Source organism: Martes martes (assembly GCF_963455335.1).
Source record: "Martes martes genome assembly, chromosome: 5".
Classification (NCBI taxonomy): domain Eukaryota; kingdom Metazoa; phylum Chordata; class Mammalia; order Carnivora; family Mustelidae; genus Martes; species Martes martes.
In genome coordinates, this window is record NC_137892.1 from 58,747,128 (window position 1) to 58,768,669 (window position 21,542).

Genomic DNA, 21,542 nt, shown 5'->3' on the forward strand with positions numbered 1-21,542 from the left:
ATGGAGGATTGCACACATAGGATAATTTTTATATTCATCTGAAAAACATATATGTGGTATCTTAATGCATATTTTCCCAAAATCTCAAGTTAAATGTCACTGGTTTAAGTTATTACTGTTATTTCAACTTTCTAGGGATGTCCTAAAAGAAACTGGAAGACACTACTGGTGAGACTTTAATATCTGGTGACATCCCACAAACTAAATTTACCTTAATCATGGGAATTAACATCATCAGAAATATTAAGGAAAAAAATACTTTATTTGACGAATAACTGCCTCAAGACTCCCTGGAAATTGGACCATGCATGTTCTTTTTTCCACACTTCTGATTGCTAAATGGAAAAGTTGTTTCTTGGCAGACTAAAAAATGACACACACTAAAATGGCAAGCAATGATGAAAACAAATCAAACATTAAAATGACCCACACTGTTCAAAAGCTAGAGTTTATAACCAGGAGTAACTCAGAACAACTATTAGAGAGCCTGGTTCTAGAGCAAAGTGAAGGTAAGATCTTTCTCTCCTGCTGACAATTCCCTGTGAATACCAAGAGAAAAAGGGAATTGGCAGGGGCAGGACATACGTAATTACTCCATTCCCTGCTGGACTCAGCAGCCAGGTAGCCAAAACCAAGAATCCCACAATTTTTCTCACTGGGTATATTTGCTGGGTAATGTGATAGGTGTTTATTGTTTGTTTCTGTTTACTTGTGCTCATAACCCTTCTATCATGAACTGTCCAGTCTGAAAATAACTTCTTATAAACTAATCATATTTCCCTTTAACCATTTAAAAAAGAACTCTCTGATTTTTTTCCACTTTAAGGAAGTTCAAGATTTGTAAATGTTACTACATTGTCTTGCTATTTAAGTTATACTAAAGTAATAAATATATGTAACAGTAGCTACAGTAAGTAAGCCGGAAGCAGTCACCTGACATGAGCTTCTAAATGCCGATATAATAAAATCATTTATGGCAAGTATCCTGATAATAAAAGCAATTCAGCATAATTATTACTAGCTTTGAAGTTTTGGACTTTTAAGTTTCAAAGGAGGTTTCTTTTTTCTTGTCTTTCTCTCCATCTCTCTCTTGTCCTCTCTCACTCTTTCATTCTTGCTCTTTTTCTGACTCCGTCTATATACACACAATCAAAGCATTGAAGACTAGTGCCCATTATATTCTGGATCACAAAATCCATCAGTTGTACATGTTTGATTAACAGCTAACATACACTGCTATATAATCTTTTGAGGGCCGATATTTAAAGATAATTCTAAAGCATGTCAGTTTCCCTGACATTTGATCTTTAACCTGCTCGGAGATCAAACGATGACAAGAAAACCTCAGGGGCTGCCAACATAAATTTGTTCCATCTCTAGTGCTAGGCTGGCAGTGTTTCCAATATGGGGGCAATGAGATTGGAAAGACAGATCAGCACCTTTCAGATTTCTCACTTGTCTTAGGCTGAAGGAGAAGCATGATGTGGCTTAGAGCATAGATAGAATTTTGAATTTTTAACTTCTAATTACTAAAGAATTGTCATCAACTGGCTCTGATAGTCAGTTAACATGCTCTAAGTCCGATAACAATTCGTGAGAAAAGGAATCCATGTACTTGTCAATGTGTTATTATACAAGATCTTGTGTATGTCAATTTGAAGGGCTTAAAGAGATAGGAAGTCCCACTAAAATTTAAACATATTTTTATGGTTTTTCAGGATGTCGGATCTCATTCCTTCCCACTGACAGAGCAGTAAGATTTTAATTAGAGTGAGAAAGAAGTTCTAAAAAATTTCTGGATGTCTGAGTCTTCAAAATATGTGAGATTGAATGTGTTATTTGATTTGACAGGCACAGTATGGCTGCAGGTCAACACAGGACGATCAGCCTAGTTTGGCTTTTTTTTTTTTTTTTCTTTTTACTTTTCACAGCTGAAAGGTAAATGGCCACTGTATTTCCTAAGAAGCTCTTTCAGTTCAGAACTCCAAAAGATCCTGACATCAAAACCTTAGAGCAAACAACTGTCACATGCTTCAAGGGATGTATATCATGACAAGTCTACTTAAGGTAAGATTATAAATGCAAGGGTCTATATATAGAAAATCCTAAGAATGCCATTAAAAAGCTATTAGAACAAATAAACAAGTTCAGCAGAGTTGCAGGATACAAGGTACAAGACCAATATATAAATGCATTTCCAAATACTTCCCACAAACAGAAAAAGAAATAAAGAAAACTCCATTTTCATTTGCATTAAAAATAACAAAATATTTAGGATGAAATTTGACAAAAGTACTGTAAAATTTATACTCTGAAAGGTATAAAACACTAACGAAAGAAATTAAAGACAGTCTTAAGAACAAGAAAAACATCCCATATTCATGGATCAGAAGATTTAATATGGTTTAAGATGGCAATACTCCTCAAATTGATCTAGAGATTCAATGCAATCCCTATCAGAAGCCCAGCTGGCCTCTTTGTAGAAATGGACAAGCTGATCCTAAAATTCATATGAGAACTCAAGGAACCCAGAATAACTAAAATAATTTTGAAAAACAACACGGAGGTCTCATACTGTACAATTTCAAAATTTACTACAAAGCAGTAGTAATCAAGACAATGTGGAACTGACATAAGCACAGACACATAGATCAATGGAATAGAATGGAAAGTCCAGAAACAAACCCATATATCTATGATCAGTTGATTTTCAAAAAGGTGCCAAGGCCATTAAATAGGGGAAAGAAAAGTCTTTTCAACAAATGGTGCAGGGACAACTAGATGTCCACATGCTAAAGAATGAATCTGGACTCTTAACTCATACTACATACAAAAATGAACTCAAAATCAATCAAAAGAAAAGTAAAACTTAAAACTTATAAAACTTGAAGAAGAAAACACAGAAGCAAGTCTTCATGACTGAGGATTTCGCAGTGTTTTCTTAGATATAACATCAAAAGTACAAACAAACAAAGAACATATAGCTAAACTGGACTTCATTAAAATTCAAAAATTTTGCATGTCAAAGTACCCTACTGAGAAAGTAAAAAAGACAACTCATGGAATGGGAAAAAATATGTGCAAATCTTCCAAAAAGACGCTTTAATCTAGAGTATATAAAGAACTCTATGACTCAACAACAAAAAGACATCCCAGTTACAAATGGTAAAAGGTTCTCAACAGACATCTCTCTTTTTTTTAAAGTGAGGTTTAGTTGACATACATTATATTCATTTCAGGTGTACAACATAATGATTGAATATTTGTATATATTGCAAAATGATCACTACAGTAAATCGAATTAATATCCATCACCATACATAGTTACAGATTTTTTTGTGTGTGATGAGAACTTTTAATTTTACTCTCTTGGCAACTTTCAGATATGCGATATAATATAATTAACTATGGTTGCCACGGTGTATATTATATCATCATGACTTGTTCATTTTATAACTGGACTGAATAGACATTTCTCTGAGAAGATATATAAATGGTCAATAAGCGCATGGAAAGTTGCTTAACATCATTAGCCATAAGAGAAGTACAAATTAAAACCACAATGAGATAACATTGCATACATGTTACGATGGCTGCAGTCAAAATCTCAGATAAAAACAAGTGTGGGCAAGGATGTGAAAGAACCAGGACCCTATTATAGTGCTGGTGAGAACTGAAAATGTTGTGCCCACACTGGAAAACAGGCTAGCAGTTCCTCAAAAAGTTAAAAACAGAATTACCACTTAATCCAGCAATTCTAATCATTACAACACAATGAATAAACAAATCATTACTCAAGAATTAAGATATTCTTATGGGAGAAATCAGAGATTTGGGAGAGCCTGGAGAACATTTTCTCTCTTCTTGGCTCTTAAGACTGTCTACTGCTCTGCTGGGGTATCTGTGGTGGCCAAAAGAGTTTACCACAGTGGAATAGGAAAAAGGGCATATCCCATTATGGCAAAAAGAAGAGTTAAAAAAAGGAAATACTTGGAGCACCTGGGTGGCTCAGTAGGTTAAGCCTCTGCCTTCAGCTCAGGTCATGATCTCAGGGTCCTGGGATTGAGCCCTGTGTTGGGCTCTCCGCTCAACCGGGAGCCTGCTTCCCCCTCTCTCTCTGCCTGCCTCTCTGCCTACTTGTGATCTCTCTCTCTGCCAAATAAATAAATAAAATCTTTATTTAAAAAAAAAAAAGGGAATACTTGATAAGGTTTTCACAAGGATTGAGTTAAATAATAATACAACCAAACAATAAATGGTTTCTTTCCTTACCTTACCCATGGAGCTACTTCACAGTCAGTCTATGGAAATCATTGTACTAAATGAGGATATCATTTTCCAGAGGGGCTGCCATTGTGCCATGCCTGGTCGCTTTCCTCATTGACTCTTAGCTACACTGTTCAAAACTCCCAAGGTCAGTTTCAGGTCCCTAGCAAGACATGTTAATTTCCAAAGCCTATGTAAGAAGCCACAGCCACAGCTATGATATATGATTCTACACATTCTACAGAGAATAAATGAAAAGATTTCAGCATCTTCTAGCACCAAACCAGAGTGAACTAAAGTGAAGAGGTTCTGTAATCCAGAATCAATATTTGAATCATCCACTGAACCACAGTGAGCAGGAAGCTCTTCTAGCTGACATGGGACTTTTTAACTGAAAAAGACCAGTATCACTAATTCTTAGATAACTCCCACTGGTGAAGTATTTTGTAGATTATATGCTGTGAACCCCATAAAAATTAAAAGTCAATCTGAGAGGAGCGCCTGGGTGTCTCAGTGGGTTAAAGCCTCTGCCTTCGGCTCAGGTCATGATCCCAGGGTCCTGGGATCAAGCCCTGCATCAGGCTCTCTGCTCAGCGGGGAGCCTGCTTCCTCCCTCTCTCTCTGCCTACCTCTCTGCCTACTTATGATCTCTGTCTGTCAAACAAATAAATAAAGTCTTAAAAAAAAACAAAAAAAAAAAAACAACTCAATCTGAGAATCTACAGGCAGGAAGTCACACAATTCCCAGATCTGATATCTGATTTTTGTCCAATCAAAACCTCCAAAAAAAGCCTGAATCTTTAAGCTCTGCTTAAGACCTGTTTAATGACATTTGGGTCTTTACCTAAATTTTTAGCTTTGCATATCTAAAGGAGAACATATGATAACAAAAAGGAAAGGTTATTTTTTGGTTCTAGGCCAGACACGAGCATGGCATAGAAGTATTACACGGTCATGAAGGTGATAGAACTATCTTGGATTTTGACATGAGGAAGCACTATAAAAATTAACCTGTAAATTGCCAATAGGAACAAAGGAATCAATCCCAGAAAGGATGATTGGCTAGGGTGGCAAAAAAGGAAAATTACTGTGAGAAGCTGGAAAAGAGAAAAAAGTATCTCTAGGAAGGAATTCTAACGGACGCCACGGAAAAGAATGAGAGGAGCAATTCAGTGAGAAGAATTCGTATCATGGTGATCCAATAAAGATTACAAAAATCGATTCTTAGTAAATTTGGTGAACAAAGTGAAGCATTTTTTTCAAATATTATAGAAATGGGAGGGTAGTGGTATTGTATCCCAAAAGAGACAAAGTCTAAAGAAATAATGCAATTACCACGAAGTATTTCTTGAGTAACTATTATGTTTGTATTAATGGAATAGGTCTTTCATCGTGATTGAGAGAGGTAGAGAAGATGTTTATGGCCTTATCTCTACCATCAATTATGGAAGTTTTGCAACACAAAACGAACAGATCACATTTTGCATTCTGTGACTAAAAAGCAACTAAAGGACAGTTATACGCCAAACACGTGGAACTAACTCTATGAGAAGACCAGTTCAGACTAAGGGAATCATGTGATCTGGTAGAGCCAAAGATAAGCTCTTGGAGGTAGTAAGTTTTCAGGCACAGGGAAGAGCAGAGTGTTGGAAAGCTGAGGGGTATATGTTCTCGGAGAGGACCAAAGCAGAACTGCAGGTAGGAGCAAATGCAGGGCCTGTGGAGGGCCCGTGCACATGTCATGTTGGAAAGAGGGAGACAAGGTTGAACTGGTTATTCTCCAGCCAGGTTTGAGGGACTTCAAAGCTCATGCAGTGTTTATGCTTGAGGAGGAAGATGACAAAAATCCCACCACAGGATGTTGAGTAGGAGAAGAACATGGACATAGTGTTTGAGCGCTTTGATGGTTGTGAAACAGGCCCTTTGAAGGTCTGTCAAAGGCACAGGGATTATCTGTGAGAATCAAAACCACAGATGAGAAACAGAAATGATTCACAAACTAGAAACATGGGTATGGAAATCAGAAGAGGATTCAGGGCTAAACAAGCAAAACCAGAAACTAATATTTCCATTTTCACTTATTTGTTATTTTGGTGTACTTTCATGCCCCATTCATTCCAAAAGGCATTTGATTTATAGTTTACCTGCAAGAACAAATATGACATTAAACAAACTAATAAAGACACTGGAGCAATGAAAATTTGGGAAGCAGGTAGAGTAGCAGTTAAGCCTGGAGAGGGGTGAAGTTATCCAAGGGGTAAGTGCAAAGCAAAGTGAGTAGAGTGGGCACTTTGAAGTTGGAGGTTAATTCAGTAATTCAAAGTTTATTCAACTCTATCTGTGGAGCATGGACATACTAGGGATATACATGGTTCCTTCCCTCCTAGAAGCCATAGTCTTTTTTTTTTTTTTCCTTAAGATTTTTTTAAATTTTATTTTTTATTTATTTAACAAACAGAGATCACTAGTAGGCAGAGAGAAGGGCAGAGAGAGAGGGGAAAGCAGGCTCCCCGCCAAGCAGAGAGCCCGATGTGGGGCTCTATCCCAGGACCCTGGGATCATGACCTGAGCCAAAGGCAGAGGCTTTAACCCACTGAGCCACCCAGGCGCCCCTAGAAGCCACAGTCTTATGGGAGAGATAGAGGCATATGCAAACATTTGGGGGTGGTTATAGTCACATATTCAAGGTTTGGAGATGTAAAGGTGAGAAAGATCAACTAGGACTCAGGAAGAGGATAAGAGATGAATGAGAAAGCCCATAATACAGACACATCAAAGTGCTGGGAACCTTACGTGAAAGCCACGAAATCAGAATAGTAGGGTAGTAGTATTCCAGGAGAAGTAACAGCCAAAGGGTAGAGTTACAGAGAAAATACAGGCCATGGAAGGATGAGATGTAAGTCCCCAAGTTTGCCTATATCAGAGGGGCAAGGAGCTCTTAGATCAGTCATTTGTCAGGTCTAGGGATGAGACTGGAAGTATTGACTCATTTGCAAGGAAACTAAGCAGGTCACCCGGGAAAATGAAAGCAGTCTGACCTCACCTATCACCATTCTTTCCAACATTCTCTTATCAATCTTATTTAGGATAGTTTTTTGTTTGTTTTGTTTTTGTTTTATTTTTCTATGACACACATACTTCCTATCAAACTGCCAGTTTCAGCACAGAAATGCATTAATTCACAAAGCACTCTCAGAATTATTTAAATGTCCCACTGGCATGACCTCCTACGGGGAATCAGATACTAGATTAATTCCTGAACACTGTTAGTCAAGAATATAATATTCTAATCAGAGAATAAACTGATTTTAAACTATTTAGGAGGGCTAACACAAAAGAATTCTCTTTTTGCCATTGTATTAATTTTAATTCTTCAGTAATATTTAAGCAATTTATTGTATTCAAAATGCCTTGACATTAAAGTCATCCTTCTCATTAAGTGAGCCATTTCCAGTTATTTTCCATATACTTCAAAGTACCAAGACTCAGACTTTGACAGAGCTTTGTACTCAGAACATCTCAGAAAAATTCTAGTTTGTTTTTTCAAAGTTTTTTTGTTTTTGTTTTTGTTTTTTTTAATTTGACAGACAGAGATCACAAGTAGTCAGAGGCAGGCAGAGAGAGAGGAGGGGAAGCAGGCTCCCCTGCTGAGCAGAAAGCCTGATGTAGGGCAGCGGGGCTCGATCCCAGGGTCCTGGGATCATAACCTGAGCTGAAGGCAAAGGCTTTAACCCACTGAGCCACCCAAGAGCCCCTGAAAAATTCTAGTTTTAAGAAAATTCAAGAGAAGAAATTTTACAGTCTGTCAGGATTGTTTCTACATTTTGTACAAGTATTCATTACCAGAAAAATTTTCCTTATATTGAACCTAATTCACAGAGTTGCAATTTTAAGTCATTTCTTCTTTTTATGAATTCAGAGGAAATAAAGAACCTTTCATATAACCATGAGCTATATTTATTGAGCAGTTAGTTTGAGACACCCACTGTGATAAAAACTTTACACATTAACTCACTTCATCTTCATACCCTAATTAAAAAGTAAGTATTCTAATTGTCCCCATGTCAGAGGAAAAGAAACTGAAACAGAGGTAAAGTCTTGCTCAGGATCTCACAACTAGTAAGTAACAGAGCTGGGATTCAGTTGAAGTCCTTCTTGTTCTTAATCACAGGGACCCTAACTGCCTCCCTAGACTCCTCTCTCAGCATTGTCTTGATCACTCCTAAATAACTCCAATCCTTTACTCAATTTTCTGAACTGTATAATCATCTCAACTCTATTCTAAATGCTCTCAAAGTTTTCCAAACCTACGTTTCCAGGAAACTCAAATTAAACTTTCTAATGAGGAACCCTCTCAATGTTTTCCAAAGCTACCTCACCAGGAAACACAGATTAAATTTTCTAATAAGGATTATTTTGTGATTACATTATCTTAATTTCTAGATTTCCCACTTTAGAATCTTAATTCCCTTAATTTCTTGGTAACAGTGTTCTGTTACCGAATCATGGCTAATAAGCCACCACAATATCTAGACCATTTCCAAGAATACAGGCTAATACTGGAATCCTGGCTTGTGGATATAGCTAATACAATAGCCGTTTTACATTTAGTAGGTTATTTTTTAAAATAGAATTGAATATCATATTTGTATGTTTATCTGTGCTATAATCACCATCTTAGAATATGAACCAGATTAGTTTTTTTTTTCCTCCCTTAAACTAGCTAGATCTAATAGAGTATAATTATTTGACTTTTATAAAGAAATATATACATCAGAATGAATATGACATTATTCAACAAGAAAGAGGGGAAAAAAGGGTTGACATTCTGCCAACTAAATATCTTTCATTTTAAATGACTAAATTAAAACAAATTAATTACCTTTTAAACCTATGCTTCATTTTATACTTCATTGAGTTTTTCATTAGCCATCTGGAATAATTTGGCTTCTGATCTAAAGTTATTGCACCTTAGTTCATAACTGGCTATGTGTTCCATCACATGCATTCTGACTGCATCAATATCTCTATTTTTTACTGTCTCTCACACACACTTAGCTGTCAAAAACACAATAAAATAGAGGTGGCAATTATGATACCCATGAATATAGTGATAAATCTCTCTTACGAGGAATTTTGGCTTACTTTCAAATAATCTGTCATCGATGTGGCAATTGAAACATCAGATGTAACTTTATATAGTCAACTTTCCACAAGAGTTTTTATCAATTCAAAGTTCAGCCAATGGCCTTTACTTCAAAGAGAGGCACACACTTCAGTAAAGGAAGGAGGGAGACCTTTACAAGAGTGATCTTTTGATCTTCCTCATTCATCCCCAGTCGCAAAGACCTTTCTAACCCTCCCCACCATACCAGTCCAATTTCAGGTCAAGAAGGAAAAGATCAGTGTCCAAAGATTTGCAAATTATTCTAAGGGACAACAAACAAGGAAGAGAAAATTTCCAGAACAATGTCATTGTAAACACACTGAATATCCTTCAAAACTGTTAAATTCCTTCTATAAAACAATGAAAAGCCTTTTTACTCTGCTCACAGAAATTTCAGTCAGTGCTTGAATAAGTTATACTGATTCTTCTGCCTTTCTCTTTCAACATTTATGTGCCCAAACAAAAACATTCAAATTCTGTGTACATATACACATACATTTTATATCCAAAATTCAATATACATATCATATATATATCATAGGATGGGTTTGGTATGTTTTCCTTTTGTCCCTACAAAAAAAGGAAATTGCTAGTATCTGAAGTTCTCATTTAGAAAATACATTTATCAGTTTTAAAGGATAGTTATAATAAGAATGTTAAGATGCTAGGGAACCACACTTAAGCAGCCTTCTGGTAAGCCAGCCTGCTTATTCAAATTTAGTCAGGGCATTAGGAAAATACAAGCTGCTTAGTTCATAGCTTTCAGTCTCTGAGGTGGTTTATTCAAGTCACAGAATCACAGAATTTTAATGCTGGAAGGGACCATGGAAATTATCTAGTCCAACGTCTTTATTTTACACATAAGAAAATTGAGATTATCCTTTCTATATGTATCCAGCCAAAATTAAAAGTGTAACTCAATTCAAAACTCCCCTTTATATAGTTTGACTTTAGGCTGCCTGTTAATAAAAAGGAGACCCTATTTCAAAAGTCACAGAAACTTCTGTTCCACGTGTCTTACAATAAAACTGTATTGTGCCCCTTGGGTGCCACCATTGAACTCATACCTGTCTTTAAGAACCTCCTAACTCATGCCAAGTGAGAAATAAGAGTGCCAAAGTCAGTCAGGCTTTAGACCTCTTAAAAGCAAGGCCTCTGTCTTACCTGGCTTCATATCCCTAACAACTAGCACAGCACCCAGCATATGGTCGGTCGCTGGTTTCTTTAATGAATGAATGATTGCTCTGAATATTAGTGCAGCAACATTCACAGAAGAACTTGAGAATCCCTCCCGGGCTAGTTTCAGCTATTTAGTCGAGGTTCGGGGTGTTTATCAGCCCTTGGATTCACAGTGGTTTGTCATCACAGGATTTTACCTGAAGTTCTCACAAGAATAGGTACCACCCGTACAGCCTTCTATTCTTAAGGCTCTAAAAGTGTATTGGAAACAGTCCAATAGCAGCATGCCTGAAAGAAAACCTGCCATTAACTGAAGACATTTCTAACCTGCATAACCATTTGTACACTCCTCCTTCTCTTTCCACTTTAATTTGAGCTTATTTCACCACAATCATACGGTAATTTAAACTAAATGCTGCTGTTTGGAATCCAAACAAGCATGAAAACTTGTTCTATTCCTACGTGCTCCCAGTCTGTCTTCAATTTTCTTAGTTCGAAGGAAGCGTTAGAAATTTAAACATCATACCATCCAGGTGGTCCACGTAGCAGTACACATCGTAAGTTTCATGAGGTGAACGGAATCCGTAGGTCCTGACTCCTTCCTTCCCCATCATATCTCCATAACAGCCTACTCGGGGAGCCCGGATGGGATACCTGGGGAAATCAAGGACGAGTAAGTAGCATTTATCCTTCCTCTCAAATTAATGAATTATAGCCTGTGGCCCCCAGACCTCTCACCTGACCGTCTGATCAGAAAGCCAGCCTGCATCACACTGCTCAAATCCATCTTCATAGGCGGCATAGAGCTGCTCTGGGGTTGCTATGACTGCTCCAACATCCAAACAAGCCTTCTGTGCAGCCTCAAAATTCAGAGTATACCTGCTGGTCGCCGCTCTGTAGTGAAACACAACCCCTGCCAAGAGAGCAGCAAGCAATTATGGGCAGGTTCAAATATCCCCCAATACTTCTCAAAGTTTTATATTGGAGCAATACATCAGATTCATTGCTCACATGGTGAGCAATATGGTGATCCTTTATTTTCACTTGGTGTAGCACTACAAAAAACTATGGTGATGTGAGGAGCCCCAGAAATGCCATTCACCCAGGTGCCAAATTCTGCTCCATTAGAAAGTTTCCCAGACAGGAATTTTATACTCTCATGAAGACAATCTAAGAAAAAGATTTAAGCGACTAAATGCCACGTGGTAGATAGTTGTTCTAATTACAGGTAGTATTCACACTGTCATGGGAACACTGGACAACCAAAGGGAGTCAGTTCTGCAGGAGATATAAAGAGTCAAGGGGGCCACAGGATCAACTTGCCCTACTTCATGATTTTACACTGGGCCAACTCAAGAGAAGCATGTGGAACATTCACCAACCACTTCCTCCAAACATAAAACATTGAGATATTTACTTCCAGAAACAATGTACTAAGATGGAAAAGACACCGGAATGTGTATGAGTGAGAAGGCTTATTCCTGTCCCTACTTTGTTCCTTAACCATGTATTGAGTTAATCTCCCCCCACCATAAAGTGTGATGGATATTGCTTATGTTATCTGATATGAAAGTCAAATTATGTAAAGACTTTAAAAATGCTGGATAGGCTACTAACCACTACCCAATGTTCATCATACTTACCATCTGACTAGCATAACTGAGAGTTTCTACTAAGACAAATAAAATGTATATATTTTTAAAAGATTCTAGTTATTTATTTGACAGAGATTACAAGTAGGCAGAGAGGCAGGCGGGCGGGGGGGGGGGGGAAGCAGGCTCCCCACTGAGCAAAGAGCCTGATGGGGGACTCGATCCCGGACTCCGGGATCATGACCTGAGCCGAAGGCAAAGGCTTTAGCCCACTGAGCCACCCAGGTGTCCCTAAAACATATGATTTTTATCTCAAAGGACTGAAGCAAATTTCCCAAGACTCCCCTGAGTTGAAGCTAGACATCTTGGTACTTGCCTCAAATTCCACTTTTGCTGTATGTTGGGAGTTGCTATAATCTAGTGGTTCTTGAACAGTGCTCTAAGGCTCAAGGAATTGTCAAAGAGCTAAGGGAAGAGCAGCTGAGGAGTGAGTGGGGGGGGTGGAGCTTTGGTCCTCTCCCGTCATTTCAACAGGAGCATCTCCATTTTTAACCAGAGTAAATATGGTGACTCATTTCTACAAGACTTCAAAGTGAGTCAAGGTAAAGTAACTGCGAAGTCACTGGAAAATAGAAATTGGGGCAACTGGGTCTTATGGATGAGACTTTATTAAGAATTATATTGCTGGGACATCTGGGTGGCTCAGTCAGTTGAGTGACTGACTCTTCACTTCAGCTCAGGTCATGATCTCAGGGTTATGAGACTGAGTCTGGTGCCAGGTTCTATCCTCAGTGCAAGTCTGCTTGGGATTCTCTCCTTCTCCCTTAGGTCCCCCCCACCTCAAATCAATCAATCAATCTATCTTTTTTTTTTTTTTTTTTAAGATTATATTGCCTAGGACCACTTTTATTTTATTATGCAGAATGAATCTGGTTCCCAAGATACCTTCCACTCTCTCTCTTTTTTTTTTTTTCCTAGTAATTCCCTGGGGATAACAACAGTCTATATTCCACAGCCTGACTTCTAGCTCTAAGACTGTCTTCCACATGCCCATCCTTAGATTGTTTCCTTCTCCCAAGACAGGTTTGTGCCAATAAAATGATGCAGGAGGACAGACTAGCCACATCACAGAAAAGCACCTCTGGTAAGTGTCAACACAAAAAAGACCTGCATGGTCACCAAGTAGATGCACTGACAATTAACATTCATTTTCCCATTTCCGATACTGCAATGAAAAATTCATCAGATGCCTTTCAGAAAATCCATACCTCTATAGAACTACTCTAAAATTGCCAGGATGTTTATATCGTGCTATCTGGTAAGTATGAGATATAGTTTATAATGATCTCTAAGGCTTAAGTAAGAATTTGAATGGTTTTAAATTAGTCTTATGTTGATCAAAGCTTCAAATAGTCCTCTTGGTAATTAAAAATCTTCCATGTCCACTGAACACTGGCAGTAAGGGGGCACAGAGGGGCCTCTAAGAGCAGGGCAGGGAGTATCAGTTGGTATAAATATCTGCAATTGTAGGGATAATTTGAAGACCTCATGGGGCTAAGGAGATTAAGTGGAGGATTTTCATTGTTTCAGAGGGGCAAGGGGCAAATCCACTGCTAATTCTTTAATGATGAAAATAGGAAGAAGTTGTTAAACTCCCATTCGGGATTTGAAAAACATATATATATATAAATGTATACATAGTGTGTATCTACCACTACTATATATATTTATAATTTATTAATAATCTATATGCTTATACAAGATATAAAGGTAATATACACACATATAAACACACACACAGAAATAGAAAAATATCAGTAGAGCAAAACAGTCCTAGGCTAACTAAAATAAATAATAAAAAGGTTAAAAGAATGAAGAGCCCAGGATATTTTGTGGATGCGTGGACAACATAAATCTCCTAGATTGGTAGGAAAGAGTAACAGAATCTGAACATAAAAGGATGTACAGAAAATTAATTCATTGCATCTGAAATTCAAAGTATTTCCTTTTGGCTACACAAGAAAGTTTTAATAAAACCCTTTGTATATATTTCTGAAAGGTAAATATTTTATAGGGAAATGGAGGGATGGAAGAAAAATCTGTTCCATCATGTCTGGGTATTAGAATTTTGCTTAATAACTTGCCAAAATATTCTGTTTCCAAGAGCTATGGTATTATGTGTGTACCCAATTAAAGCAATTTTTCTTTGCTTTGTTTCCTAACTTAAATTCAAATGACATATAAGCCACCACTGAAAAGGGGCTAAAATGGAAATGCCTCATCGCAAGACTTAATGTATAACAGCTAGTGTGTTACCCTTTAAAAAAATTCACTGAATTTTATTTTGATCCAATTCAAATGTTTATTAAGTCCTGGTCTTTCTAAGGCACTGAGAAATGTACCATGATACTTATTAAGTGCCTCATTTCTTCAACATAAGTTAAGATGGAATTTGTATTTCTTAAAAACAAACTCAAAGGTTTTAATAATCATGCTAGGACACCGAGAAAAAAGGAGAAAAGGTAGTGTGTGCATGTGTGTGTGTAAATGCACATACATACATATCGTAAAAATTAAACTGTAGATCAGCCTTTATGGTCTTAAAAAGTCATCATTGATAGGTCTCAGTAATGAAGTAATAATTCTTGAGCTATTTATCTTATCTCCAGGTATTCATTATTCCCATGATACTGCACTTGACTGTACTGAGTCAGTGAAGTTACTGTGCAAAAATTCCCCTTCCTTGACCCGTGTAGAAATAACAGCTCAGTTTTGCTGAAAGGCATGCACTATTTAAATGACTGATATTTCTTGCATTTGTCCAAACCCCGAACTATAGTTACTTTGGGTACTGTTTCATAACACTTCATAACATGACACCAGGTATCATGTTACACTACTGTCTTCTAGATCTGGAAAGCCTTACCATCCACCGCCAACGACACTGTGTCTTGTGTGTCTTCAATCCCGTACATGACGTCACAGCGGTACAGACCCGCGTCACTGGCGTGCAGTTTGACCATGGTGAGTGAGGCATCGCCCACTACCTCGGAATGTGTGGGCACTGACACTCTTCCTTTATAGCCTTTACCAATCTTGATATTGCCGTTTTGGGCTACAAGAACAGTAGTCTCCTTCAGATCTTTCCCATTCTTGTCCAATTCGATCTTAGACCATTTGATTCTGAGAAATTCGCTGGAGGTGTTGTAACTGGGTGGTAAGGTAGGCATGGTTGAAAAATGACAAGGTAGGTTGACTTTTCCAGAAAGGGAGCCCTTGACAGGTGGGCTTTCTTGCTCTTTGACTAGAAGAAAGAGAAAATACCAAATTAACAGTCCTAGAAAACTCAGCTGAGTCTATTAAATAAGTGAATGGAGGGGTGCCTGGGTGGCTCAGTCGTTAGGCCTCTGCCTTTGGCTCAGGTCATGATCCCAGGGTCCTGGGATGGAGCCCCACATCGGGTTCTCTGCTCAGCCGGAAGTGTGCTTCTCCCTCCCCCACTACACCTGCTTGTGTTCCCTCTCTCACTATGTCTTTCTCTGTCAAATAAATAAATAAAAATGTTTCCAAAAAATTTATAAATAAGTGAATGGATAAGAAACCCTTGCCTTGGTTGGTTACATCTTCAATATGTGAGGTAATTAGGATGATTTTATATATAAAGAATAGTATACAATTTTAACAATGTTTTACAGCAAAGACGGGAATTCAAAATGCTCATCTTTATGTACTAAAACTATGGCATTTATTTTGAAGTATTTGTAACTTGGTGTTCAACAGGAACAGAATAAGTGATAGAATAAGGCGTGTGTGTATAGGAAAGCAAGCAATCAAGGGCAAAAGGAGACCAGAATCAGTAATGCAGGTTTCAAAGACTGGACCAATGTCAGGAAAAGCAGTTGAAAGGCAAATTTACGTCTACAGGTCAGAAGAGGAAAAACGTTTAAGATAACTGCCACATTACCTTAGAGGAAGTGAAAATAAAATCCAAAGAGGAAGTGAAAATTTTAAAAATGCACTTCAGTAGACTGGAGCAGGAGGAAGTCTAACACTTGAAGGACCCTCATTTGGTTCAGTGTTTGAACCAAAGGCTTTCATCATAATGACGAATCCAGCTGCAATCACTTTGCAGTGAAACATTACCTCTCAATTATATCCTGGGGGGAAATTTTGGTCTGTTCATCCAACCCATGTAAAGTATTATTCTGCACAATGTCTTTCTGTTTAAACCCTTAAACTTTTAATAAGAAAGAATACCTTGACTGCAATTTAATACTATCACATGCAAAAAAAAAAAAAAAAAAAAAAACCAACAACAATGTTCTTTTATTCTTACAGGAATCCATACTTCTTTCTTTCCTCTTCCCCTTCATCTTCCAGTTCCTACTAATTGGCTAGACAATGTGTTGGCAATAACAATAGAAATTATGTCAATACACAAGCAATCCTACTTCATGCAAATATGATGAACAAGTTAACAGTAGCCTCCAGATGGAGTGAAATAATATTTCTTAATTAACAAAATGACATGTGTCTAACACCTAGTGTGTTAGTAAATGTATTGACAACATACATCTCAATAGAGACATGCATCAGAAATGATATAGCTGTCAACACAGCACTGAGGATTCAGGTGGGGATATGTCATTTTGAAAATTGCAGGACAATAAGGAGATACTATGGACTTTAAGAAAAAAATAATCTCTACTATTAAAGATTGAAATTTAATTTCAAGATGACTGGCCTATAAAACCTTTCATAGGATACAAATAAATCTAAAGCAATCAATACAGTATTTTATTTATTGAATTTGATAGAAATCACTCACATATTTCTAATTTATAATAGTCATTGCTGTCATGCATTTCTTTGTCATCTTACTAATCTATATATAACTTGTCCCAAAACACTTTTTTTTTAAAGATTTTATTTATTTATTTGACAGAGAGATCACGACTAGGCAGAGAGGCAGGCAGAGAGAGAGGGGAAAGCAGGATCCCTGCTGAGCAGAGAGTCCGATGTGGGGCTCAATCCCAAGGACCCTGAGATCATGACCTGAGCCGAAGGCAAAGGCTTTAACCCACTGAGCCACCCAGGTGCCCCCCAAAACAGTTTTTAAGGCACTTAACAAAATTAAATAAAAATAAAATATACTATTAACTGCACTAAGTTCTTCTTTAAGATGTTACTAAGATCATTATCATCCTGGAATATAGTATCAAGGGAACAATTCCATTCTATTAAGTCCTTGGTTTACAAAATAAATTATCTTACTTAAAGCTAACTCTCAGAGTGAAACTAGCCGAATCACCTACTATGGCTGTTCCACTGAGAGGAAGTGACATTCGAGCTCCCAGCTGGCTGGTTACAGACCTGGGTGAGAACACAAGTCTCCTCACAACTAATCAAGGAATCTTTCAGCTTTGGTATTTACTGCATTCTTCCCCTATCCCTAAATTAGTTTTTTGTTCCTTTGCAGGGTCTATACCCATCCAATTTCTATCCCACCCTATTTCTATTCCATCCTATTTCTTTAATTGCAATCAGCACTGACAGCTTTCAGTAATTTCATGATCTTTTACATAAATCTATAAAGTCCATAGGGGGCTTCCTACCTGATTCATAAATCTTTAATTTAGGCCCCATTAAGGAGATGATGACAACACAAAGCTTTCTTTTGCCAAGAAAGGGGTTCTGAGAAGGGAAGGGGTGAGAATTCTATGATCTAAAAATCTCCTAATTTACATTTATCATATGTCCTAGGAAATCCCATCTTCCTTCTTGAAGAATTATTTAGATGATTAACTTCACCACAAACAAAATATTGCTCTTTTAATGGAGAATAAACAGTTTTGCCACCAACCTCAATTATTATTAAATTATGAGACTCCTTACCACTACCTTAAAAATGAGTTTAAGATAAATGAAGTTCAATTCTGTAATATTTATTACTAAATTTTAATTCTTCTCACAATTTTAGATGTGTAGAGGCAGAAATGAAAGTCAGTCAAATCTATTCAGTTGTGTGGTTTCTGAGAGCATTGCTCAATAACTGTACTATTATGAAAAAATATATCAGAACAAAATGATGTCAAAAGGCAAATTTCCCAAGGGTTATTTATTGTTCTAGATGTTTATAGATATAAGAAAATTAAAAGCTTCAGTTGGGTACAAATATATATTCATGTAGAATCCAGTCTTAACAACAGGATTAACAAGAAGCTGTGTGGTCAAGTCTTTTGTGTATAAAATCTTTAGTCTTAATGCACTGGGTCGCAAGAACTAAGTTCACTGAATCTAAATATTTTAAGGAAGAAATTTAATAGTTCAGAAGATAATGTTTATAGACCATGCATATTTTTAAAAAATGTTACCTGCAAGAAGTTGTCTGAAATTATGAACAATGCAAGTAATAAAAATGAATGTTAACAAAAAGTTCACTGTTCCCAACAGATGGTTTGTGGTCCAAATGAGTATAGTGAGGGAGAAATCTCTGAATAATGAATGATCATTTACCCTTCTTTCTCTGTCAGTAAATTCTGTGGAAAAGAATGACGTAAATTCCATCTACACAATTTGACCAAACACACACACACACACACACACACACACACACCTTGGCCAAATAAATGTCAGATTGAGAATATGGGAATTTATTATTCTCTCGGGTGATAAATATCACTCTCTTGTTCATTCATTTACTCATAACTGTGCATGTCTCATTTACTAATATTAGAGGAATATCCAAACAACCAGGTCAACACTAGATAATCAGTATAATAGATATTGTCAAAGCTCAGAGCTATTTTTACATTAAAATAAAGCCATTAACCAGGGGACAATGTAAATATTAATGTTAGTTATTGATCTTTTGAGTGTCTAGGAATAAACAGAGAAAAGCTTAAGATGACAATACTTGTGTTGACTCATAACAAGTTACTGCAGTGTATCCCACTATGACCTTGGCAAATCTGTTTTATGTGGATATGTTTTCAACTCTTACCTGACATATGAAAAAATTAATTTCTGAAATCAGCCCCTAACTAATTACATCTCTTAATTATGATCACAGATGTGCAAAGAACTTGATTCTTGGCATAAAGTATAATACAGTGGTTAAGAGCATGGACTATGGAGCCTGACTGCCCAGGTTCAACTCCAGGCTTCATAACTAAACTGCTGTATAAACTTCTATATTAGTTATGCCTCTAAACCTTTTGATAGTACAGTTTCCTCATCTGCCAAATGGGGAAAAGAGAAGCATCTGTCTTATTGGAAAGTTAAGATTCAATAAATTAACTATGTAAAAAACTCAGAAGAAGGCCTGACATGTAGAAATCATTCAATACTGCTAGTTGTTGTTGTTATTGTTATTATTATTATTTTAAAATTCTATCAAGGAGCTATATCACAAGTGTTTTAGGATTTTCCCCATTGTTTGTGTGAATTCTTGCTTTGTTTTAAGCAGAAGATCTAAACTATTTTAAGTGTCCCTCAAAGTTCTCCCACTCTTTTCTCTGTTATTCCTCTTCTGTTTTTACCCAACTAAACCAACTCCATTTTCCATATTTCCTTTCTGTGTTCTCCCTTGTCACTGGATGCTATTATTCTTCCCTGCCTGTGACCTTCACCTTTACTTCCTGAAAACACTGAAGAAGACAGTGCCTGGGCTGTTCATAGGTTGGTGGAGCCCAAACTCTGACAGCCATCTTGGTCATTCATATCTCGGTTTAAATGTTACTTTCTCAAAGAGGTCTTCTCACCTTCCCCCAACCCAGGCCATTCTTTATCATATCACTCAGCTTTATTTTCATCAATCTGAAAGTACCTGGATTGTTAGTTTCCTTCTTTATTGCCTGCATCGTATAACTAGGAGACTGAGTTTAATGAAATCCAGGACAATGTATGTCTTGTCCACTGGTATATCCCCAGATACCCATAATGTAAGCTGGCACATAGAAGGTAATCAAACAATTGTTAGCAAGTAGATATAGGAATGGGTAGGAGAATGCATTGATGAATGAACAGATGGATAGATAGATAAAATGATACTTAAGTTTTGAGTCTTGAAGAATGAACTGAAGAGGAACTGTAGAGAACAAGAGAAGGGTCTGCCAAGCAGAAGGAATTACATGTCAAAAACCAGGGAGTCTATGGTGAGTGCTGTTAAGTGTGTAAGCCTGATGATTCACAGACCTGTACCCCTGGGGCTAATAATACATTATATGTTAATTAAAGCAAACAAACAAAGGGGAACAAAGGGGCGGGGGAGAAAACAACAACCAGGGAGTATGAAAGTCTATGCATGGAATTGCAAATTAGTTCAGAGAGTCCGAAGCATAGAGTAAGTATGAGAAGGAACCCGAAGCTGAGTCTGGAGAGGAGCAGATCACTGAAACTCAGGGCAGTATCTTTTCTCATGGACTACGGTCCAGAAATTTGGAATTATAGAACCTTCATTAAGTAGATATATAATTTAAAGCTGAGAAAAACAGTGCATGTGCACTTACCCAGTTACTTCAAAAAGGAGAGAGAGAAGAGAAAAGAGAAGAGAAGAGAAGAGAGGAGAAGAGAAGAGAAATACAGGTGTGGGTAAAAACTTGGTTGTCAGCCTGTTCTTTGTGGGTTTTTTTGTCTTTTTGACTTCTCAAACTCTGGCCTCCTGAGGATTTGATAGGCTTTCTTTTCTTTATAGGAAAGTCTAGAGTATATTGAAGAAGACAGATTTTAAAAATATGTCCAATGCCATATATGAACCTTTTTGCAGTTTAAAAGTAATCTGGGAATTTACTGAAAACCCATTTGCTTCTTTAGCATTCTATTCATTATTTCATTTTGACTGATTTGTTTAAAACCATTTATTAGATAAAAAATGAATATTTCAGCTGAGAGTGTTTAGCACCATAAATCACTAAATAGATAAAAAATTAATTCTTTATTCTAGTGGCCCCATATTGCCATTCAATGCCTTAGTATTTATATTTTTATTTCACTAAGCACCAAATAAATTGTTATCACACTCACCTTTATGTAGTGCATGGGTTGCTATTAAGGTAGAACATATCCATAAGATGCTCTTTATATTTATCAACATCTTGTCCTAGAAATAAAGAAAGACACAAAGGAAATCATAAGCATTCAGGTTTGTGGTGGGCCATAAATCACATGCTATTTGCGCAGTGTATGTAATAAGAGTACAAGAAGCAGCTCCTCTTAGATTATAAAAACAAGAGAGAACTTGTAATAGGAAAAGTCATCCGAACACTTTAATTATTAGTTTGACTCTCACCCAATGCAGTTGTTACCAAAATAACCCCAGAACCCACTTTGGGAACTTA

General features: G+C 37.0%; 1 protein-coding gene across 2 annotated transcripts in view; it reads right to left on the reverse strand.

Annotated features, from left to right (window-relative positions):
- Positions 1–21,298, reverse strand: part of VCAN (versican) — a gene marked incomplete at its 5' end in the record, with an annotated part of 97,951 nt that extends 76,653 nt beyond the window's left edge. For both annotated transcript variants that reach the window (XM_080805047.1, XM_080805046.1), the window contains 4 exons: positions 11,139–11,266; positions 11,351–11,525; positions 15,131–15,508; positions 21,229–21,298. In XM_080805047.1, coding sequence (XP_080661173.1) covers positions 11,139–11,266; positions 11,351–11,525; positions 15,131–15,508; positions 21,229–21,298 — 751 coding nt within the window. The remainder of the gene's footprint in view (positions 1–11,138; positions 11,267–11,350; positions 11,526–15,130; positions 15,509–21,228) is intronic.
- Between the last annotated feature and the right edge of the window lie 244 nt (positions 21,299–21,542).